General features: G+C 52.4%; 1 protein-coding gene and 1 long non-coding RNA gene across 3 annotated transcripts in view; one reads left to right on the top strand and one right to left on the bottom strand.

Annotated features, from left to right (window-relative positions):
* The window catches only part of LOC150042715 (uncharacterized), a 39,851-nt gene that overhangs the window by 5,429 nt on the left and 10,542 nt on the right, over nt 1-23,880 (top strand). For both annotated transcript variants that reach the window (XR_016533587.1, XR_016533586.1), the window contains one exon: nt 4,234-4,430. This is a non-coding gene — a long non-coding RNA (uncharacterized LOC150042715). The remainder of the gene's footprint in view (nt 1-4,233; nt 4,431-23,880) is intronic.
* On the bottom strand, nt 1,510-11,041 carry Serpine1 (serpin family E member 1). Its single transcript, XM_090324346.1, has 9 exons — nt 10,884-11,041; nt 9,199-9,467; nt 8,465-8,698; nt 7,457-7,651; nt 5,988-6,186; nt 4,391-4,491; nt 4,158-4,262; nt 3,623-3,709; nt 1,510-3,244 (listed from the first exon to the last, which is right to left on the bottom strand). Exons 2-9 carry the CDS (start codon nt 9,464-9,466, stop codon nt 3,207-3,209), a joined length of 1,227 nt encoding a protein of 408 aa, XP_090180472.1. The 5' UTR covers nt 9,467; nt 10,884-11,041; the 3' UTR covers nt 1,510-3,206.

Genomic DNA, 23,880 nt, shown 5'->3' with positions numbered 1-23,880 from the left:
GAGCCAGGAGCAGGCCCTGGGGCAGCTTTGTGTGGAGGGGGTCTTTGAAGAGGTGTCTCCTCCTGAGCCTGCTCAGCATGGATAAACCATTTTTGAGCTGTGTGTTGCAAAATTAGACCTCCCTTGCCCTGTTTTTAGAAGCGTTTTTGTGTAGAATCTCTAAGAAAATCTCTTAGAAATGGGTCAACCCTTCAGCCTCCAGCCAGCTCGAGGCCTAGAATTGGGCCATATTTTTAGGGTACACGGAGATCCAAAGATAGACTCGGGTCCTGAATTCTTGGACAGTTGGCTTTGTGACCCCACTATGAGTGGGTAAGGCAGGAAGGGGGGTGCTTCAGTACATGCTGAAGTTTGGTCCACACATCTCAGCATAGACCTAGTTTGCCAGTCTGATTGGGCCTCATCCAGTGTTTGCATCTCTGGGCTCAGCCAGGTTAGTGAGCATGTCCAGTGGCTTCTAGGGTCTCAGAGTCTGTGTTTATGCAACGATGTCCTTAGTTGTGTAGTCAGAACAACAGAGGGAAAATCATGAGCTTGCAAGGCAGCCTGTCCCCGAAGCAGACATAGCATTGGTGAGTTACGCATTCTAGCTTTCCTGGTGCGTGCAAGTGTATGTGCCGGTACCAGGGCTTGAACTTAGGAGCTCTTGTTTCACTTGGCATTTGTGCTCATGCCTGGGATTCTACCAGTTGGACCATACCTCTACTTCTGGCTTTTTGCTGGTTAGTTTTTGTTTGTTTATTTTGCAAGTCCTGAGGCTTGAACTCAGGGCCTGGGTACTTGTTCCTGTACTTTTTTTTGCTTGAACCACAGCACCACTTCCAGCAATTTTTGTTCATGTGGTATTGAGGAATTGAATCCAGGGCCTCATGCATGCTAGGCAAGCTCTCTACCACTAAGCCACATTTGTAGCCCTTTGATGTTTAATTAGGAGATAAGAGTCTTGGGGAATTTTCTGATCCTGTTAACTTTGAACATTGATCCTCGAGAGTTCAACCTCCTAAAAAGCTAATATTACAGTTATGAACCACCAGCACCCGGCACCTGTGTGTATGTATACATATATTTGTGCTAGCCCTGGGGCTTGAATCTGTCACTTGAGCTACAACTCTACTTCTGGCTTTTTGGTGATTCATTGGAGTTTAAAATATAGACTTTTTATCTCCAGACTGGCTTTGAGTCATGATTCTCAAATCTCAGCCTCCTGAGTGGCTAGGATTACAGGTGTGAGCCACCTCGCCTATCTCTGTCTTCCCTCTCCCCCAACTGGTCCTAGTATTTTTTTCTGCCGAAGCCCGTGTCTGACCTTTGTCTTCTCTCTGAGCTAGCTTGCTTGTCTTGCTCTGGCTTGTCTTTCTTTCCCTCCCAAGAATAATTCCCCAGGGTGAATCACTCCCCCCCCCAGTCTCCTCACACAGCAGTGCTAGTTTACAGATGCCCCACAGCAGTTCAACAAACCAACAGGGTCTTCATCGCATATACCCGTGAATCAGAAGGTAGAGGTAGGGGTTGCTTTGCCATAATCTTTATATTTATTTTATTATTGTTGTTTATAAATAATCATTTTTACTTATATATCAAAAGTGAAAAAGCATATACAATTAACATAGTTTCAACGATAGGTGACCCCATATTTGGGGACCCCCTCTTCCGTCTCCTGCCTAGGGAGGTAATTTGATCACAATTCAGTGCATAACGAGGAAGAACAAACAACCAAACACTACAGAATGACAGTTTTGCAGGGGAGAGCCAGGGGGCAGAGATGGTGACAGATGTACACATCGACCACTGTCACAACATATTGATCGCTCAGAAATCCGTCTGCAAGCCACATGCCCTGAGCTAAGAGGTTTGCAAAAAGAAACAACAAAAAAGAAAACTAATGGAACGCAGATGACTGAGTAGGAGCTGGCTGTGCTTGCTTCCCCTCTCCTCACGTGTCCACACATCACCCCATGGCAGCCGGAAATGACACACTGGAGTGAGTCACCAGTGGGGCTGTGACTCACCCTATAATTGGGAAAAGTTCTGTCCTGGTAGGTCATGAAGTTCCTTCTATTCTGCTCCTAAATAGACTGGGGAAATGGGACCAGCTCGCTCCTTACTCATCGCTATCTTCTGTGTCCTTTGGGCTGTAACGTGGACTGCTGCTATTAGAGGACTTTTACCTGGGACTTTCTGGAAAGAGGGGATGGAGGGAAGGACCAAAGCCACGGGGCTCAGGCTGCCACGAGGTGGCGGTGTGGGCCTCATCGTTCCTGCCCCCCACCCCCATCCCCAGGCCCCTTGGGGACAGGCCACACTCCTGAGATTCCATGACACAGAGCCAAAGGGACAGGACGCTAACCAGAGCAGTCTGTGCTCAAAACACTCTGGTGCCCATGCTCTTTCTCCATGAGGAGATTGGTGAAGAGCTCTAACTGCCTTCATTGCTGCAAAAATGAAAGGGTGGTTTTTTGTTGTTGTTTTTTGGTGCCAGTCCTGGGGTTTGAACTCAGGGCCTGGGCACTGAGCTCTTTTGCTCAAGGTTAGTGCCCTACCATTTGGCTTTTTGGTGGTTACTTAGACATATGAGTTTCATGGACTTTCTTGGCTTCACACCACAGTCCTTAGATCTCAGTCTCCTGCATAGCTAGGATGACAGGCTTGGGCTACTGGCTCCTGACTAAAAGGGAAAGTTTAGGAAGCAAAAGCCTGCTTCTATGTGTAAACAACTTACCTACACTCCAAAGTGATATATGCACATACCCTGCTGGGGTGGCGGGTGGGGTCTGGGGAAGGGGAGCGGAGAGGAAGGGGCGTTGCTCTGGCCATCAGGACTGGGGGGGGTCCCTTGAGATGAGTCTCCTGATTAGAAGGCCAAGCATGCAAAGGCTACAAGTCTTGGGGTTCTGTTCATTGTGGCCTGGGCCAGGGGCTGGATGGGAGGAGAGATGGGTTCCATCCAGGGCCTTCCACGTGGATCTTCTCTGGGTCTCTGCCTAGGGAGTTCATCTCCCCACGAGAGAGAGAGAGAGAGAGAGAGAGAGAGAGAGAGAGAGAGAGAGAGAGAGAGAGAGAGAGAGAGAGAGAGAGAGAGAGGGCCCGGGTGGCTGGGGGAAGAGAGGCAGGTGCCTTCTCTTCCTCTGGAAATTCTTCTCTTCAGAGTTTTCTTGGCGCATGACCCGGGTGCAGCCGCATCCCTGGGCATGGCGGCGGCCTCCGTGCTAAGGCTCCATCACCTGGCCCATGAAGAGGATGGTCCCTGCGGGGGCAAAGCCCAGAGCTCAGTGAGCTGCTCAAGTAAGGGAGTTACACTGGGGTCTCAGCCTGCGCGGCCCCCAGAGCTCTGTCACCTTCTCATCCAGGCCTCAGGGCCGGAAGGGCACCTGCCCCTGTCTGGACAGATGGTGGCCGGGTATGGCAGTACAAGCCTGAAATCCCGGCACAGGTGGAGGCAGAGCGGAGGATTTTGAGTTCAAGAACAGCCCTGGGTTATGTAATGAGATCGTGCTTCAAGAAAACCAAGGGCTGAGGATGCAGCTCAGTGGGAGAACACACGCAGAGTGAGGCCCTGGGTTCGACTCCTGGTCACACACACGTGCGCGTGCGCACACACCCAGAGGCACTGGTGGGGGCTCACCTGTGGGGTTGTGCCGGACCACAGTTAGGAATGGCCGGTCCATAACCACCTCCTCGGGGGCCATGCGGGCTGACACCACAGCGACTGTGGAGAAGAGGCAGTGTTAGAACAGACAGAGGGACCTCATGCCGGTGCCTGCATGAATCGTAGCCTTCCATGTGAGGACAAACAGGTGGGCAAGGGGCAGGGGGCACACAAGCTGGGTGTGCCATCATCATTACCAGTGCCGGCACGGGGCTTGAACTCAAGGCCTTGCACTCTTGCTTGGTGTTTTAATTTTCTTTTCCTCAGAGCTAAGCCTTCTGCCATTTAAGCCATACCTTCACTTCCAGCTTCTTGCTGGTACATTGGGAGGAGGTAAAGAGTCTCAGGGACTCTCCTACTGGAGCTGGCTTTGAACTAGGATCCTCAGATCATAGCCCCCAGGATTCTTTGGCCTTGTTGCTAAGCAGATTCCGGCATCACAGGTCAAGGGGCTCAGGAGCCTGTGCGTGGGGAGGGGACAGGGACTCTGAGCCCCAGGGCTGTGTGGAATCGGGGCTGGGAGCCTCACCCGTGGAGGAGGAGGCCACCGTCCCACGCTCGTCCACCTCCATCTTCACTTTCTGCAGGGCCTGCGACACGTGGAGCGGTTCTTGGTCTAAGAAAGGGACACAGGAGATCAACTGTGGCTCTCAGGGACCGCCCTTTGCCCTCCTCTTCCACGGGCAGGGGGTGGGGTGTGGTGACCACAGAGCAGAGCCAAGCCACCAGGGGACAGCTTCCCACCTGAGAGACTTGTGAAGTCTGCCTGCACCGGGCTGAACAGGTTTGTCATCCCCAGGTTTTCCAGAGGTGTCTGAAGGTTGATTTCAGTCTCTAGGGAGAACCTGTGAGGCACAAGTGGGAGACCCTCAGCTCAGAGGCCCCCTCTTTGACTGTAGCCCCCGTCTCTGGTCCCCCACAGGGCACCCATAGATGAGGACAGGCAGGATTTAATTTAACCCTGGAAGATGAAGGTCATTTTTTTCCCCTCTCTCAAATCCATTTGCAAAGTTTCTGTCTTTGTCAGAGGTTTCTAATATTAATGAATATTCTTCCATCTCTCCACCCCCTCAAAGCTATGACTAATTACTTTCCTCAGATAAGGCAAGTATTTTAGCATAATTTTATTTAGCACAATGGAGCTGGGGGAGGGGCGGGGGGGGGGAAGAGAAACGCAAATTCTCTCCCATAAAGATACTTAAATAAAAATCTGGTCTCACAGACTTTCCTGCCCTGGCTGGCTTTGGACCATGGCCCTCAGATCCCAGCCCCTAAGTAGTAGGATTTATAGATATGAGCCACCTGTGCCCAGCTAGATTGTAATTTGAAATCTAAACCTGAAGAGGACTCAGGCAAAGAGAGGGTTTGGGGTATCCTGCTTCCTGCAGAGGAAAGGAGAGGGAGGTGGAAGGAGCAGCAGAGGGGCTAAGAGAGAGAAGCAAGGAGAAGGAAATGGAAAAGCAAGGGAAAAGGAGAGGAGAGGGGAAGAACATAGGTAGACCAGCTAGCCAACTCTTGTCTTCTTTTCCCCCTAACTTAGCATTAAAGCATCTGGAAATTTAGTGTAAGCCCAGTGGGAACTCCCTGTAATTCTGGAATTGCCCAATGGGAGCCTTCTGCGCACCCCCTTTTGTTTCTGCAGAAGGACTGAAATAACAAATCTGTTCTGTTGGAATCCTACCAGAAGCTCTAGTTAGAGCTGTGTGTGTGTGTGTGTGTGTGTGTGTGTGTGTGTGTGTGTGTGTGTGTGTGTGTCTTATAGCTTGAACTCAGGGTCTGGGCATTGTCTCTGAGCTTTTTGGACTCAAGGCTGGCACTCTACCACTTGAGCCATACAAAGCTCTACTCTGGCTCTTTGGTGGTTGATTGGAGAAGAGTCTCAGGAACTTTCCTGCCCAGGCTGGCTTTGAATCACTCTCCTCAGATCTCAGCCTCCTGAGCAGCTGGGATGTAAGCATGGGCCTGACACTGATTCTTTTTACTGTGCCTTTGGGGTGGTGACTTATGGAGATGGGCGTGGAGTCCGGGGGTGGATGGATGTGGAGTGATTCAGGCCCCCTAGCTCCATCCTTCCTCCGGCTTCCCTTTTGGCTGGCTCTTCCTGGGAGATCTGGGGGTGGCCCGTGAGATAGGAGGAGATGGTCTACAGACTCGACCAACAGAAGCAGACAGAGAGATGATGCAGAGGATCCTAATCAGACCCAGATAGGACAATTTCCCATCAGCCTCTCCGGCATGTCCCTGTCTGTGGGCAGCTGGAAAACTCAGCCTGGGGACAGTGGTTCCCAGAAGCCAGGAGCAGGGGAGAGTGGGTAGCAGAATGAGGGTGTTGATGACTTACTTGGGCAGGACCAGGAGGCGGGGCAGTTTAATCATCTTGGCTTTCCATTGGCTGATGAGCTGGGCGTCCAGGATGCTGGTGAGGGCTGAGAGAGGCACTTCTTTTCTGAAGGGAGCTGCGATGAGCATGCTGAGCGTTTCTCCATGGTAGGGCAATTCCAGGATGTCATACAGGTGGCCGTCAGGGGTGGTGAACTCGGCTGGGGAGATACCAAGATGGCGTCTTAGAAATGGCTCTACCTCTGGTTCATTCTAATGCATAGCTGAGTATTCAGCTGCTTCTCTTTGTCTTCCTAATCCTTTCTAGAAGCTAAATGCTCCATTGGGTTTTTGAGCACTCTCTCATCAGATAGATAGGTAGGTAGATAGATATCTACATTTATATATATATATGTATATATATATATATATTGCCAATACTGGAGCTTGAACTCAGGGCCTGGGTGCTGTCCCTGAGTTTTTTCCACTCAAAGCTGGTGCTCTTCCACTTGAGCTGCAGCTCCACTAGTGTGTGTGTGTGTGTGTGTGTGTGTGTGTGTGTGTGTGTGTGTACGTTGGAGATAAAAGTCTCATTGGGCTTTGTTACCCTCAGATCTTAGTATCCTGAGTAGCTGGAATTATAGGCATGAGCCACTGGTTTCTTGTCTCCTATATTTTTATTCCTAGTACATGTCTCTTCTACCTGTTCATTATCTTCTGGTTTCTAGTCTCTCTCTCTCTCGCTCGCTTTTTTTCATTTTAATTTCAGTATTAGGACTTAAACTCGGGGTCTGGGTGTTATGTCACAGCTTTTGTGCTCAAGGCTAGCACTCTACCTCTTGAACCACACTTCCACTTCTAGCTTTTTTTTTGGGTGGTTAGTTGGAGATAAGAGTGTCACAGACTTTCTGGCCTGAGCTAGCTTTGAACTGTGATCCTCAGATCTCAGCCTCCTGAGATTACAGGCATGAGCCGCCAGCGCCTGGCTTCCATTAGTTTTTTTTCTTTTTTTCCGTCCAGTTCTGTGGCTTGACCTCAGGGCCTGGGCACTGTCCATGGACTTTCTCAAGGCTAGTGCTCTACCACTTGAGCCACAGCACCATTTCTGGCTTTTTCTGTAGATGTGGTACCAAGGCTTTGTGCATGTGAGATGAATACTCCACCACGAGGCTATGCTCCTGGTCCCGTGGACGAAAAAGAGGGTGGGGACAGGAATGAATTAGTGGACAGGGTGATGGGAAAGGTCTAAAAGAAGCCAGATGCCAGTGGCTCCCGCCTATAACTTGACTTAGGAGGCTGAGGTCTGAGGGTCAGGCTTCATGAAGCTGAGGGCAGGCAGGCTTAGTGTGTGGTCTACACTGAAGTGTTGTCGAGGGTTAAGGGAGTCATTGCTGGGGCTGCCCTCCTCCAGCGGTACATTTTCAACACCCAGAAGACCCCCAGGATCTTGGCACCTTGGGAGACAGGAGGAAAGGAGGCTCATAGACTTACTGTAGTTGAACTTGTTGGTCTGAGCCATCATGGGTACAGAAATGGTGCTGCCATCAGACTTGTGGAAGAGGCGGTGGTGGGTGTTGGACTCACGGAAGGGCGTTTTCCACCGGCCATTGAAGTAAAGGGCGTTCGCCAGCACAAGACGGGTCAGCTGGTCCACTGAGCTTCTGCCCAGCAAGTCACTGATCATACCTACGAGAAAGTCATGATCAAGATGTTGTGTCTGCCTCGGAGCCTGCTGGATGATTCCCTTTGGCCCCCAGGGCTTAAATGGAGCTGCGTAGGGATGGAGCAAAGGACAGATGGATGAATCTAGCTAGCTGCTTTTGATTTGTCTGGTCTTCCTGTGAGTCTGGGGTCATCTTTCATGTATATTTATTTCCATGTTCTCTGAGACTCTGCCCATAATCAGAGTTAGAAACTTAGCTTTTCCTTACTTTCTGTCTTCCTTTGCTCTGTAAATTGTAGTTTTTGTTGTTTTTTTTTTTCTGATTAATTGGAGGGGAGAGTTTTATAGACTTTCCTGCCCAGTCTGACTTTGAACTACTGAGGAGCTGGGATTACAGCTGTAAGCCACTGGTGCCCAGCTTGTTACCGCTTTCTTTTATTACTGAGCCCGGTCTACACTGCCCAGGCTGGTCTCCTTTTGTCTTACTCAGCTAAGTGTCTGGGACTACAGGCACACACCACCCACACCCACCTTCACTGGGTCTGAAGCCAGCTTGCTTTAGACCTAGCCTTTTTTTTTTTTTTCCCCTTCAGATAAGCTCCCTCTTGATAGCCCAGTTTGACCTCAAACTCTTCATTCTTCTGCCTCAGCTTTCCTAGGGGCCGGGATTATAGGCATGTGCCACCATAGTCGCTCTGGACTGCTTTGTGAATTAGAAAGCCTCGTTAAGGGAAACCGCATTACCCATCATGCTTTGGTTTGAGGAGCGCTTGGTCTTTCTGAGAAGGTAATGCTGGAAGCTGGAGGGAGGCCGCCAGTGCCCTTTCCCAGCTCACCTTTCGTGTGCCTCTTCACCCAGTCGTTGATGATGTATCTGGCCCGCTCCTCCTCTGAGAAGTCCACCTGCTTGATGGTGGTCCGGAACAGCTTGAAGAAGCGTGGCATGAAGCCCTCCACCAGCTTCAGATCGCGCTGCACGAAGATGGCGTCTGTGGTGCTGATCTCATCCTTGTTCCAGGGCCCCATGAGTTCCTTGTGCAGTCGCTGAAGGGCAGAGGCCATGCCCCTGTCTGTGCCGAGGGGAGAGGACAGAGTGTTTTAGGTTCACCCGGACCCGGCCTCCTGTGTAGCTGCACCACTCCTCTCGGTTTGTTTTTGAGCTAGGATCTTGTTGACTTTTGGACTTTGCTCCCGAGTAGCTGGGCTCACAGGTGTGAGCTGCTCTACTTGACCTTGACCCAAAGGCCAGGAACGAGGAGCTGTGGTGAATGTCCTCTTGGAATAATGGCTATGACAGCATTTTTGCATTCGTGATTCCATATCGCCTTTGCCTGGTTCTGTGCAGTGGGCAGTATTGTTAACCTCATCTGGATGTGAAACAGACTCAGGAGAGTTAAGGCCACACCGTTAATGAGGGGTACATCTCCGTCTGCGATACCCCAGGCAGGACAAGACCCAGAGACCCAGAAGCGGGGAGGAAGAATGCTGGGCTTGGCTGAGCTAGCAGCGCTGCCCCAGCTCCTGTCTGCTGGGCCCCCAATGGGTCTGTGAGCACCTCCCGGCCCCTCACCTTCAATTCTGAACCCCATCGCGTCTTGGATCTGCTGCCGAGTTTCCCCTCCTGTGGTCAGCTGCAGCATGGCCAGCACCGAGGCCACCCCATAGGGTGAGAAAACCACGTTGCGATCCTTGGCTGCCTGAGTCACTTGCTTGAACACCTTCACGCCAAAGTCTGTGGTCAGCTGGGCCAGCTGGGGCTTAGTGAGCAGTGTGTGCCCTTCACCAAAGGCCAGGACCAGGCCCAGGGCCAGGCAGGCAAGAGCTGGAGATGTCCACATCCTAGGAGCAACCGAGATGGTAAGAGGAAGGTTCTCGGGATGGGGCAGGGGCACAGTGACCAGCCATGTCCCAGGCTTCCCTGATTTGCAGATGAGGAGGGGGAAGGCTAAGTTCAGCGTTAGTACAGAGCGTACCCAGCCAGGCTTCAACTAATTTCATGCTTTTTGGTATGTGCATGCGGGTCCTGGGGCTTGAACTCAGGGCCTGGGCATTGTACCTGAGCTTTATCTGAGTAAGACTTGCCACTCAAGCCGCTGTAGCATTTTGGTGGTTAATTTCAGATAAGAGTTTCATGGACTTAACTGCCTGGGTTGGCTTTGAACTACGATCCTCAGATCTCAGCCTCCTGAGTAGCTAGGATAACAGGTGTGAGCCATGGCCCCTGGCTTTGTTCGTGAAACAACATTATGTAGCACACGTTGGCCTCCAACTCTCCGTCTTCCTGCCTCAGTCTCTCAAAGGCTGGGATCACAGGTGTGATCTAAGGAGTCTTTTTTTTTTTGCCAGTCCTCGGGCTTGAACTCTGAGCCTGGCCATTGTTCCTGAGCTCTTCAGCTCAAGGCTACATCTCTACCACTTAGAGCCATAGTGCCTCTTTTGGTTTTCTAGTGGCTAGTTGGAGATAAGCATTTCACAGACTTTCTTGCCCTGGCTGGCTTTGAACCACAATCCTCAGATCTCAGCCTCCTGAGTATCTAGGATTACAGGCGTGAGCCCACTGGTGCCCCCAGTTCCTGAGCTTTTTTTTTGCCAGACCGGGGCCTTGAACTCAGGGCCTGAGCACTGTCCTTGGACTTTCTCAAGGCTAGAGCTCTACCACTTGAGCCACAGCACCACTTCTGGCTTTTTTCTATGTATGTGGTACGGAGGAGTCAACCTGGGTCTTCGTGCATGCTAGGCAAGCACTCTACCACTAGGCCACGCTCCCGGCCCCTCCTGAGCTCTTTTGCCCAAGGCTAGCACATTACCCCCTTGAGCCACAGCTCCACTTCTGGATTTTTGATGGTTCACTGGAGATAAGCGTCTCAGGGACTTTTGTGCCCCCCAGCTGGCCTTAAACATCCTCAGATCCCAGTCTCCTGGGCAGCTGGGTTACAGCCTGGCTGTGAGGACATCTTGGATTTATATGGCATGTTTTTTTGTTTGCTGTTTTTGACTCACTAGGGCTTTCTCCAATTACTGTTTGATGAAAAAAATGACGAAAATTCTGAGGTGGGTGAGGAGAGAGTCTTGCTGGGGAGCGAGAGCACAAAATGGTTTAGATGGTGGGGTCTTTCTTGCCTTTGAGGGCAGAGCAGGGTTCCAGGAGAAAGAACATGCTGGAAGCTTAGAATGGGAATGGAAGGAGGAGGTTCTGAAAACTTCTAAAAAAAAGTTTACTCCCGGCCCCACAGGGAAAAGCCTGAAGCAATTTACCTTTCTCCTACCTGACCGAGGCGCCTTGCAAATGGTGGTTTCTCCCGCTTGGTAATTGGAGGATTTTCTTGCTTGAGTGGCGGTGGCGTTGGGGCCGCAGCAGATGCAGCCTCGGGTGCTCTGCGCTGTCAGGAGGTGTGCGTGGCTCCCGTTCCCAGTGCTGCAGCCAGCCACAGCTTGTGCTGCCTCTGGCCGGCCACCTCCCTTTTATACCAGATGTGGGCAGGAAACAAGATGAACTCATGGCCCGGCCCCACCCCCTTGCTGACTCTGGGCGCCTGGGCCGGCAGCCATCCAGCCCCCTTGGCACCTCCTGCTCCTAGAACGCGCCAGGACATGTGCATGCGTGCGTGCGTGCATGTGTGCTGTCCTGTGTGTAGTAGTTGAGCAAACTCCAATCGCGTTGTCCCCACAGCCTCCCTTGCTCTTCCCCCACCCCCTTCTCCATGTCCTTGTCTCTGAGGACAACCTGCCAGCCCAGCCCAGCACGTGCTACCTGGCTCTCAGGCCCATCCTTCAAACCACGCTTTCCTCGTGTGCAACCTGAGAGGAAAAAGTCCCCCCACCCAGCCTCAAATACCAAAGAAGCTAAGGACCCTGGAGAATGTCCCTACCAGGTCTGTCTGCCCTGTGCGTGGCCCTGCCACCCTGGACGGAAGCCTGGCTTTCCCGCCTCTGCTCTTCGGCAGGAGTGCGATGTGCTGGTGAGCTCTGTCTGTCCTGTCTGTCTTAGACTTGGGTCCCGCAGAGGATGCCAGGCCTTTCCTTTGTCCCTGCCACGTGCCCACTGGCCTGGGGTGGACATGCTGACCTCCTGGCCCTGGTTCTGTGTCTCTCACTCTCATTCTCTCTCCTTTCTGCCCCCAAGGGCTTCCCTTGTGTCAGTAGCCCTATGTGAGTTGGGGTTTGCAGTGTGCTGGGTGGGGTGGTGGCTGTGGAAAGGGACCGGCATGGCATCAGGAGCGTGGCATGCGTCCCTCATTTCTCCTCACTGTCTCTGGTAACTGGCTGGGAGGCTTATCCCTTATCCTCTTCCGCCAGGCACAGAAACTGCCCGGCAGAGGCCACAGGACTAGAGAAAGAAGGAAGTGGAGGTTTGTGGGGTGTTTTCTGAGGTCAGAAAAGGAAGAGTGACAAATGGGTGTGTGTACGTGCATGCATGTGCACGCATGGGGCTTGAACTCAGGGCCTCGGGGCTGTCCTTTAGCTTTTTTGCTCAAGGCTGGTGCTCTACCACTTAGGGCCACAGCTCCACTTCTGGCCATTTGCTGGTAATTGGACACAAGAGTCTTATAGACTGTCTGCCTTAGACTAGCCTGGAACTGGAATCTTCAGATATCAGCCTCCCGAGTGGCTAGGATGACAGATTGTGCCACTGGCTCCTGGCAGCCATGGGTCCCTTAGACAGTGGATGCGAGTGAATGGGGGTTTGCTACTGGGGGGTTGGCAAACTTGGGTCCCTTTCATCATAGCCCTGGTGCTGTAGCTGGAGGCCCTGAGAGGAGGGGGAGGAGAAAGCAGTGGGGGGAGCTACGTGGACCCCCGACGCCACACACTGTCATGTTTTGTGTGGGCGATGGCGTTTATCCAGTGGTAGCCATGGAAACGGCTGAGGCAGGGGCTGAGGAACTTTAAAGTGGGTGGGAAGTTCGGGATGTTTGTGTTGGATTTTTAGTAAACAGATGCCAAGGGCAACCACAGCTGGGCTGTTTTCTCATCTGAACTGTGTTGTCTGGGTTGCTCTCAGAAGTGGGCTGGGGTGGGGAGCCCCGAGAAGAGGGGAAACCCTGGTCGGAAAGTGAGAATCAGACCCAGTAGAGAGCTGTTCCCGGGCCCGCACCTCTGGTTTACTGGCTTTGCTTCCCTTGTCTTGCTCGTGGCTTGGAGGTCTGGGCAGGAAGGTCCAGACACAAGTACAGACCCAACCGCACCCCACCTCCAAATATCCCTCCACCCTCAGGGCTTAGAGCCACCAGCAAGGGACCAGGAAGGCCAGTGGCTGTATATACAGCTCTGGTCCTGGGTGGTGTGAGCCAGGTCTTTCCCAGGTCCTGTTTGCTGTGGCTGGCCAGGCAGAGATGGATTCCATCCTCACTTGGGGTCTAATGATGTTCTGGAGGTGTCACATACTGGGGACATGAAGGCACCTGATTGGGTGTCCCGATTGTGGTGAGGGCAAGGGCGTGTTTTCCCTGGGAAAGAGAAGAGGTGAATTTACTCAGGGATCTTTCCCTAAGCTGGAGAAACTGAAGCCAAACCTAGTGGGATGGGGTCTGATGCTGAACTTTCTTTGTTTCGGTTCTTTTTTTTTTGGTTGGCTGTGGGGCTTGAACTCAGGGCCTGGCCACTATCCCTGGGCCCCTTGTACTCAAGGCTAGCACGCTCCCAATTGAGCCACATCTCCATTTCCAGTTTTTGAGTGGTTCATTGGAGATAAGGTCTCCTGGAGACTTTTCTGCCCTGGTGGGCTTCGAACCATGATCCCAAGATCTCAGCCTCCTGAGTAGTTAGGATGACAGACATGAGCCACTTGTACTCAGCTAAGGCCTTTGATTGGGGGCTATTCCCACAAAGATCTCTCTGCAACTGCTTCTCAGAATCTAGCCTGACTCACAAGGCTTTCACTCACTTTCCCTTTCTTCCCCTAAACCCCAATCCTCCAATGGACAGAGCAAGAAAAGTCCCTGCTGTTGAAATAAGTGGGCCTTCGATTTCCGGAGACTCAGAGATAAGAGAGTGAGTTATGGGGCTCTGACTTTACCAGGGGAAGTGCTAGCCTCAGATAGCTGGGAAAGATGGCCCCTCTTGCAGGTGATTCATGACAAAGCAAGAGTCACATATTCCACGGCAATCCCCAGCCCCCAGCCTCACGTAAGCATGGCCTGCACCGGGGCCGTGGAGTGGAGGTCATCCACTAGCAACTTTTTGCCTTTTTGCCCACTGTCTAAGTTTCCTCTTCGCTTCTCTCTTGTGCTCTCCTGCCAGCTTCCTTTCCGAGTTTTCTCTTTCCCGTTGTCTTCCCAGACTCTTCCTCTTCCTGCTTTTCTCCTCCACAGAACGATCTTCAGTCCTCTTCCCATCTCCTCTCCTCCTCCCTCTTTTCTGTTCTCTGACTCAACCCCTCTTTCCCTCTCCTTTGCCTTTCGAGAATCCCTTTTACAGGCAAACCCAGCTGCAGAGGCCTTCCGGTGGAAGAGCTTCTGTGTGTCCTATCAGTTACACAGGCTCCCTGGAATGCTGGCCGGTGTTCTGGGAGAGCTGGGGGTGGGAGGCAAAGTCCTGCTCACTCATGTCACTATTTCTGGCCTGGTGGCTTTCCAAACAAGACAGCACCAAAAATAGACTATGTGTGCGGCTGGGCTCCTTCAGGCCGCTCTAGGCGTGAGCCCGGCCCAGGGATCTGGGTTCAGCTTTCTGTCCATCTGGAGCCAAGGCTCTGAGGCTGCTCGGTGTGGCTCTGGCTCAGCGTGGTCAGAGCCATCCCCTTTGACTCCCCGTTCTCAGCCTGTGTAGCACCCCTATCCTGCTGCCCTTTCCTCCCCAGCCCCCACCCAGGCTCTGTCCCTAACCTTGTATAACTCTCAAACCTGCTCACGCCTCTCATCCAACTACTCAGGTAGCCGAGATCTGAGGATTGAGGTTCAAAGTCAGCCCAGGGCAGGAAAGTCGGTGAGACTTGTATGTTCAACTAACTACCAAAAAGCTGCAGGTGGAGGTGTGGCTCAAGGGGTAGAGCACCAGCTGCTGTAGCCTCTGTGTTTCCAAACAGTTAGGGCTGTGGGAATCACTGGGGCCCCAAGACCTAGGCCCGAGGGGTGCGCACAGGGCCGTGCGAAGATTTGAGGGCACCCGTGTGGGAACGTGGTCCTGGATTACATGTTTGCTCTCCAGACAGGAATCTGTCTTAAGGAAAGACAGAAGTGCCCCCGCACCCCGACCTTTTTTTGGTGCCGGTTATGGGCCTGAGTGCTCTCCCTGAACCTTTGTGCTCAAGGCTAGCACGCTACCATGTAAGCCATAGCTCCATTCTGGGTTTTTGGGTGTTTCATTAGAGATAAGAGTCTCACAGATTTTCTGTCCAGGCTGGCTTTGAAGCACAGTCCCAAAGCTCTCAGCATTCTGAGTAGCTAGGATTACAGATGTGAGCCACTAGTGTCTAGCTTTCCCTCTATTTCTTTTTCTTTTTTTGTGGGTCATGGGTCTTGAACTCTGGGCCTGGGCGTTGTCTCTAAGCTCTTCAGCTCAAGGCTACCGCCCTACCCCTGAGCCACAGCCTCACCTCCAGTTTTCTGGGGGTTAATTGGAGATAATTGTGCCCATGCTGGCTTTGAACCATGATCCTCAGATCTCATCCTCTGGAGTAGCTAGGATTACGGGCATGAGACGCCCCGCCCAGCTCCCTGTTTCTCTGTCTTTCTTTCTTTAGTGGTACTTGGGTTGCACTTTAGGTCGTAAGCTTGCGTTCTATGACCTGAGCCACACATTCAGCTTTTGTTTAGGTTTTGGGTAGTGTCCCATGGTTTCGTTTTGGATGGCCTCAGACACCCGTCCTCCTGTTTTCACCTCCTGAGTAGCGGGGATAATAGGAATGTGTCATCATGCTTGGTGGTTTTTTTTTCCTTCTAAAGCCCAGGCTGGCCTCAAATTCACCATCCTCCTGCTTCAGCCTCCTGAGCGCTGGGATCACAGGTGTGTGCCACCACACCCATTTCACGTTTCTGAATCTTTTGTCAGTCATGGGACTTGAACTCGGGGCCTGGGCATTGTCCCTGAGCTCTTCTACTCAAAGCCTTACAACCTATCACTTTGAGCCCCAGCACTCCTTCCAGTTTTCTGGTAGTCAGTTGGAGATCAGCCAGGCTGGCTGCAGTCCTCAGATCTCAGCCTCCTGAGGCGCTAGGATTACAGGTGTGAGCAATCAGAGCCCAGCAGTGTTTATTCTTGTTTTTGAAGTTAAAGTAAAAGAAAACATAGTGTTGAGGTTGAACGGAGTACTTTACACATGCTAGGGAGCCTCGGTTGTCTCATCTGTGAAAGATTGGCCAGCCCCATCCTCCAGCATGGCTGATTGCTTGGACTGTCTGTTCAATACCGGCCACGTTGCGAGTGCTCACTGACCGGCAGCTGCTTTTGGTGGATGGCAGAGCCAGGACAAGAGCCCCACCAGCCTGTGCTGTTGGTTTTGGTACAAGACATACAGGTTCCCTTAGGGAGGAAGGTGAGGGACCTTTTGTACTTCCTGGGCATTAAGTAGAATTAAGTAGAAGGTTGGCATGAAATATCACAGCAGTGGTTTCATCTGGTTAGAAGCCACATGGCTGCCAGCCGCTCCTGGGTGCGTTTCAGACGCAGTCTTGCTCCAGACCCAGCGCTCTTCCTCTGCCTGGCTTTGCAGGCCTCACGTTCCTGTCCGGACTATGGAATCCTGTATTGACCCCACTGACATTTCATATGGATCTTGAGCTTTTTCCACTCAATTCTGGTACTCTACCACTTACACCATGCTTCCATCCAGACTTTTTGCTAATTCATTGAAAATAAGACTCTCATTTCACCTGGGGCTGGCTTGAAACCTTGATCTTCAGCTCTCAGCTTCCTGATAGTTAGAATTAGAAGTGTGAGCTACCCACATGGCTTCACGTGGGTCCTGATTTCTCAGACCAAGGGAGGAATTCGCTGGACCTTCCACACAGAGTCCTTTGTATCCAGTGTTTGTCATCCATAGCTCCCATATCTCTCTCTCCCTCTCTCTCTCCCCCCTTTCTCTTTCTCTCTGTCTCTTCTTTTTGATAATCCCGGGACTTGAACTCAGGGCCTGGGCACTGTCTCTGAGCTTCTTTTGCTCAAGGCCCAGCGTTCTACCACCTGAGCCATAGCACCACTTCCAGCTTTTTCTGTGGATACGATAGTGAGGAATGGAACCCAGAGCTTCATGCGTGCTAGGGAAGCACTCTACCACTGAGCCACATTTCCAGCCCAGCTCCCATCTCTGATTGAATCCCTGCAACACCCCATTTACACCATCCTCTGTCTTCTAGTCCTTTCTGTCCTTGAGCTGGGACCACTGTCTGTCTATGTGACCTGTGGGCATGTAAGCGAGTGACCCTCAGGGAATTGAGCCTCCTGGGGCCCTGGTGTGGCCCTGGAGCAAATGAGACAGGCAGGGGAGTGTGGAACTCATGATGAGGTGGGCAGGGTGAGACTCTGGTCCCGCCAAGTCAGTGGTGGCGACCCAGGCCTCCAGGCCACCACGTTGGCCTTCTGCCTTCTCATCCACTTTTCCTTATCTGGGAATCTGGCTGGCCTGACTCTGATTCACTTTCCTACCTCATCAGCCATACTGCTTCTGCATTCTTTTCATTCCCTAGTCTCCCTTCATATCTTTCTTGGGACATATCCTGTTTTTAATTTATCCTGGTTCCTGTGTCAATCTTGGCTTTTCCCAACACCACCAAAGCATTATGAACAATCTTGCTTGATGGTGTGACACAGAGAAATATGCACTTTTTCTTTTCTGAAGGATTTTCACACACATACTGGAAAGCAAAGATTAGTGTCCAGCCAGGCTTCCAGAAGCTGACGCCTGTAATCCTACCTACTCAGGAGGCTGAGATGCTCTAGTGGTAGAGTGCCAGCTGTGAGCAAGAAAGCTAAGAGAGCAAAACCTTGTGCAAAACAAAACAAGAGGCTAATGTGCATAGAGTAATGAGAAGAAAAGCTGTCTTATGCTAAACTGTAAAGCCTGGGATATAAGGGTGGAAGTGGGGGTGTGGTGTGTGGGGGAAAGAGGTTGATTCATGTTAACTCAGTGGTCTCAGCAGAGAAGCAGTGTCCACAATACCAGTGGGGTAGGTTGGCAGGCACAAAGCTGGTACTGGGGCTTGGATTCAGAGCCCTGCGTTCTCAATTGGCTTTTTCTGCTCAAGGCTGGCTCTTTCCTACTTGAACCACAGTGTGTGTATGTGTGTGTGTGTGTGTGCGTGTGTGTGTGTGTGTGCATGTGCGTGTGTGTGCTCGCTGATCTTGGGGCTTGAACTCAGGACCTGAGCACAACCCACTCAGGCATGGTGTTCTGCTACTTGAGCCACAGCTCCACGTCTGGCTTTTTGGGTGGCTAACTGGAGATATGAGTCTCACAGACTATCCTGTTCTGGCTGGCTTTGAACTACAATCCTTCAGATGTGTCTCTGAGTAGCTGGGATTACAGATGTGAGCCACTAGTGGCTAACTCTTCATGAGCTTTCCTAAGCTTCTAGCGTGGACGCTGGCTAAGGCTGAGTGTCAGTTAACATGCTCCCCCTGTGCTGGGCAGACACCCCTGAGATGGTGACCAGAGCTGGGCAGACACCCGTGAAACCGTGACTGGAGCTCTGGGGGTCGTGGAGGTGGAAGAGACCAAAGGAGCTGACATGATCCAGCAGAAGTGGAATTTTCCATGGGGCCCTGGGGACACCCCATCACCCCCATTCCCTTATTCCTGGCTTCCTTCCTGGGAGCGAGCAGGACGCTCACACATCCTGTGTGTGTGTGTGTGTGTGTGTGTGTCTGCACGCGTGCGTGCGCACATGCTTGGAGCTTGAACTCAGGCCTGGGCACCGTCCCTAAGCCGGTGCTTTACCACTTGAGCCACAGCTCCACTTCTTGCCTTTCTGGCAGCTCACTGGCGATGAGTCTCGTGAGCTTCCCTTGCCCAGGCTGGCACTGTCCCCGATCTCAGCCCCTGAGTGGTTAGGATACCAGGTGTGCAGCTCTGTTACCTGCCTCTTATTGTCTTTGCATTTGACATCTCCCCCCTCAGCGGTCCCTGTCACCACAAGACAGCCAGCACCCTCCCCAAATCCTCTGCCGTTTTTCAGCTATAAGGCCAGGAGAGCAGGGGCACACTATGGGGGAGGGGGGCCCTCCCAGGACCTGGGAGGCAGCAAAAACATGTGGGGCGCCAGGCACGCTGTGGCCCAAGTCTGTATGCCTGGCTGCTCAGGAGGCTGAGCCCTGGAAGACAAGAGCCCTACTCAGTCAACAGTGAGGCACAGGGGCTTCTTGCCGTCTTGGCTTCTCGGGGACTCACAGGGAGGGTGGAGTGCAGGGCGGCCTGTGAGATAGAAGTTCCTCAGATTACCCTCACTGGAAGAAACTGGGTGGGATGGGTGCATTTGACTTCCAGCTCCTGCAGGGGTGGTCAGGTGTGTGTGCAACAAAAAGTGGGTTAGGGGACCGGAAGCCTGACCTAGTGCAAGAGTGCTTGCTTAGCATGCACGAAGCCCTGGGTTGGATTCCTCAGTACCGCATACACAGAAAAGAAGTGCTACTGTGGTCCAAGTGGTAAAGTACTAGCCTTAAGAAAGCCCAAGGAGTGTGGCCTAGTGGTAGAGAGCTTGCGTAGCATGCATGAAGACCTGGGTTCAATTCCTCGGTACCACATACATAGAAAAAGCCAGAAGTGGCACTGTGGCTCAAGTGGTAGAACGCTAACCTTGAGAAAGTCTAAGGACAGTGCTCAGGTACTGAGCCCAAGCCCAGGACTGGGAAGAAAGAAAGAAAGAAAGAGAGAGAGAGAGGGAGGGAAGGAGGGAGGGAGGGAGGGAAAAGCAAGCCCAAGAAAGTGGGCATCATGGCTCACGTCTGGAATCTCGGTTCAAAGCCAGCCCAGGCACAAAGACTGTGAGACTCTTATCTCCAATTAACCTCCAAAAAATTAGAAGTGAGGCTGTGGCTCCAGGGGTAGGGCTGTAGCCTTGAGCTGAAGAGCTCAGGGACAGCACCCAGGCCCAGAGTTCAAGCCCTATGACTGACGTGCGCGCACACACACACACACACACACACACACACACACACACACGAGGTTGAGGATACAGCTTAGTGGTAGAGCACCTGCCTAGCAAGTGTGGGGCCCCAGGCCGACACCCGGCGCCATAAAGACAACATCTGGAGGGACAAACCTCTTCAGATCTTCCCTGGCCTGGGCCATGGGGCCTTGTGAGGTGCATGTGGTGGGTATTGGCCTGTACCCCACCCTGCAATCCCAGGGAGACTGGAGGCCCCTGAAGGAGCTTCCCCCCCTCTTGCCCCTAGTGCCTAGGGCACTGCTAGAGCCCTGCCCATTGTGGTGACTTTTCCAGGATGGCCCTGCGAAAAACCCAGGGGGTTTTCCTGACTTGGGAAGTCCGTGGTGTTACCGTGGCAACCGGAGGTGCCGCCTCCCTTCCTCATTCAGGGCCATCATCTCCTGCTTTCTAGAGTGGCCTCTCCTCCCTACCCCTCTCCCCATAGCCCAAGTGTAAACAGGAAAAGTCCTTCCCCTTCCTCCTTCTCTCCCCCTCTCCCCCACTTCTCTCTTTTTTGAAGGAGAGACAGCGATGACACCATCCTAACAGTACTGCTGGGAATTCAAATGGCATGTGTGAGATGGCTGACTGTGTCTGACCGTGAAAATCAATCCTTAGGCTTCTGTCGAGTTTAAACATTGATATTCATTCTTGTTTTGAGTCAGAGTCTTGTTATGTGGCCCAGCTAGTCCCCCACTCACAATCCTGTCTCGGCTTCCAGTTGTACCTGAGATTACAGGCCTGCACTCCTGTGCCGGGAGCTTTCTCTTCATGTCTCTCCTGGTCATACGATGGATCGATTCGTCGTGCTCACACGGCCACCCACATGCTGCTTCTCAAACATATCTAGAAACGTCTCACCTCACCACTCAAGGCATATTACCTGCCTTTAATTTGGGTGTAGAAGCGTAGCTTTTCCTTGCTTTCTGGGTGCTAATTACTTTTGGGAAGGCAGAGTTTCACCAGATGAAAGCCAGCGAGCCGCACAGCAGATTACACAATGATTCAACACAACCAGCAACAGCACCGGACAGGCAAGAACTTTTCAGGAGTGCACGAGTAGGGATTTCAATTTTTTTGGTTTTGAAGACTCTTTTGACTTTCTTTTATTCTCTGATGGCACTTGGTCTAGACCATGTGTCGTAAGGCTTCAAATGTGGTAAATTTACAGTTTTTCTGATAGGGTCTCACCCTTTTGCCTGGTTGGCCTCAAACTGAGATCCTCTGTTCATTTCTTAGGTAGCTGGGATAATAGGCATGTTGTACTGTATCTGTCCCTCCCTCCCTCCCTCTCTCAGCATGTGTCTCCCTTTGAGCCTCTCAGTTTCCTGAGGGTAGAGACCAGGGCTTCTGGGCTAGACCAGGAAGGGGGTGTCCTAATTAGGACAGATGAGGCTGGCCTTGAAGTCATGATCCTCCTGTCTCTGCCTCCCAAGTAGGTCCTGCGGGGGCCAGGGAGGACTCCGGCCCGTGTGTGGACAACAGGGGCCAGGGTGCGATTACTGTGTTGAGAACTTGGATCCAAAGCAGATCCTCCAGGTGGCATTCGCTGGAGTCACCTCTACTCCCAGATGCAAATCTCATTGCTGGGATGAATGTGGCGTCCCCCCTGCAGTCCCTTTGTGGCGGGGGGGGGGCAGCCCCATCCCTGCATGCTGCCATGTGTGTCGGGAGCTCACAGACTGGGTGAGTAAGAGCTGATGCTGTCAGGGCGGGTAACCGTTATTCACATGACAAGGTTGCCTTCCGGGGAGCCCTGGGGGAAGGGGCTGGGGTGTGGGGAGCTGAGGTGGCAGATATGAGACACCTCTCACTCAGCGGGCTCTGGGGCTCCCTCTGCACTGGGGCTGGAGAAGCAGGCAGATCTGGGGTGCAGGAATCTGGCTCGGGGCTCTTCTTTTTTTTTTTTTTTCTTCCAGGAATTAGTATGTGAGCTGGAGCATAGGACAGGGGAGGAAAGTCTGGTGGAGCCAATGCTCTGCCCGTCCATGTCCACAGGAAGTGCTGGCAGAGCCCAGGCCTTGGCACAGGTCTGGGGCAGGCCCGACCCTGCCTGGCCCTGACTCCCAGCCCCGTGTCTGCCTTTTGAACCCAGGGAAGCTGGCATCAAATGACCTGGAGTTAGGATCAGCCTCTACCCGTGTGCATCTCACCTGCCCACGCCAGGCTTGCCCTGGCCCCCACTGCAAGGGGGCAGGCACCCTTCCACGGGGGCACTGTGGGCCTCTACTGACCAGGACAGACTTCATCTCCCACTCTCCTGCAGCCCTCTGCTGTCTCTGTGCATGTGTGCGTGTGCGCACGGGAGTGTGTACCCATGCGCACACCTGTACAAGGGGTTTGATCAGGACCTGGCAGGGTGCTGTTTCACTCAAGGTTGGTGTCCTACCACTTGAGCCACAGCTCCACTTGAGCCACAGCTCCACTTCTAACTTGTGCTAGTTAATTGGAGATAGTCTCACAGATGTGCCTTGCCTGGCTGGCTTTGAACCATGAGCCTCAGATCTCAGCTTCCTGAGTAGCTAGGTTGACAGGTGTGAGCCACTGTGCCTGGCCGACCTTTTACTGTCTTTTACTCCAGGCAGCTCCACAGATGGCTAGGCCTCTGGCCCTTGGCCAGTCCTGTCTGGACAGGAGGAAACAGTATGTATGGAGCAGAATGCTAAGACCTGAAGAGCAGAAATTCCACCGGAAAGGACACAATGAACCGGGGACGGAGTCACTGTCCAGGGAGCAAGGGGCAGAGAGCCAGGGCCCAGCCTTCCTGCCCGCTGGTAAACAAGCAAGGCTGGGGCAACCCCACTGCCCACACCTCCAGGAATCCATGCTGGAGTCCCTGAGGTGGGGCTGGCCTGAGTTGGTCCCCTTTCCCTGGCCTTTGAAGTCAGATCAGCTCCTACATGTAGCATCAAGGTGGGAGTCGGGGAGACATCTGGCTATGAAAGTCCAGCCTGCCAGAAGCTAAGGTAGCTCCAGGCTATTTATCTGTATGTATAGATAGATAGATAGATAGATAGATAGATAGATAGATAGATAGATAGATAGATAGATAGACAGACAGATAAATAGATGGACAGATAGAGCTGCCTGTCTATTGTGCTATACTGAACACAGGGCCCAGGCACCTTCCCTTAACATTTTTGCTCAAGGTTGATGCTCTACCACTCGAGCCATGCCTCCACTTCTGCCTTTTTTGGTGGTTCATTGGAGATAAGAGTCTATTAGAGCAGCCTGGTGGAGCCAGGCTGTAAACCTAGGTACTCAGATCTCAACCTCTTGAATAGCTAGGATGACAGATGTCAGATGCGAGCCACCAGTGCCCAGCTTAACCCTTGCATATGGGTTGTGTCATTCTGTGTCTTGATCAAATGGCCTCCAGCTCCCGGTATACATTTTACACACGCAGGAGCTGTGAAACACCCAACACCCGGAGTTCCCGGAGTTCTCGGTTATGCTTAGAGTTGTTTGCCTGTCTTAGAGGCAGGGTTTCACTGTGGAGCCCAGGCTAGCCTTGAACTTGTGATGGTTCCTGCCTGAGCCTCCTGAGGGCTGAGACCACATCTGCGTAGCCCCGAGAGCCCAGGTGGCCGAGTAGGAGTGGAATCATAGGATATGGGTGGGTGTTGGGTTGTTTTGCTTGTTAGGCTGTGTCTCCATGGCTAAGCTGTTGTCATGGGTGGGGAATTTTTAGTCCCTGCTGCTGTGGAGGAGATGGGGGGAGGGTCTCAGTGTGCCAGAGGACCTGGGCTGGGTTGCCAGGAGACGGGTGGAGAGGGTGGGAGGAGAGCATGTCATTGTCCTTTGAGCCATCGCCTTCATTTGTGTCTATAGGCTTCTTTTGGCATTATTATTATTGTATTACTCATTTATTTTTTAACTTTTTTTTTTTTGGTCGTGGGACTTGAAGTCTGGGCCTGGGCCTGGGCGCCGTCCCTGAGCTCTTCATCTTAGGGTTACTGCCCTACCCCTTGAACCGCAGCACCACTTCTGGTTTTCTGGTGGTTCATTGGAGTGTAATGCCCCAGTCTTAGGACGACCACCGAGGAGACCACCAAGAGCCAGACGTTCTGAAATGCAAAAGCAAGGCTTTATTCAGGCGGGCTAGCCCCGGGCCCCTGTCCTACACACCCATTCAGCGGAGCTTAGGAGGAGCCCCCGAGCTGAAATTTTAC

The sequence above is a fragment of the Megascapheus bottae genome, chromosome 34 (assembly GCF_031878675.1).
Source record: "Megascapheus bottae isolate mThoBot1 chromosome 34, mThoBot2.hap1, whole genome shotgun sequence".
Classification (NCBI taxonomy): Eukaryota; Metazoa; Chordata; class Mammalia; order Rodentia; family Geomyidae; genus Megascapheus; species Megascapheus bottae.
This window is presented reverse-complemented; position numbering and strand designations above follow the sequence as displayed.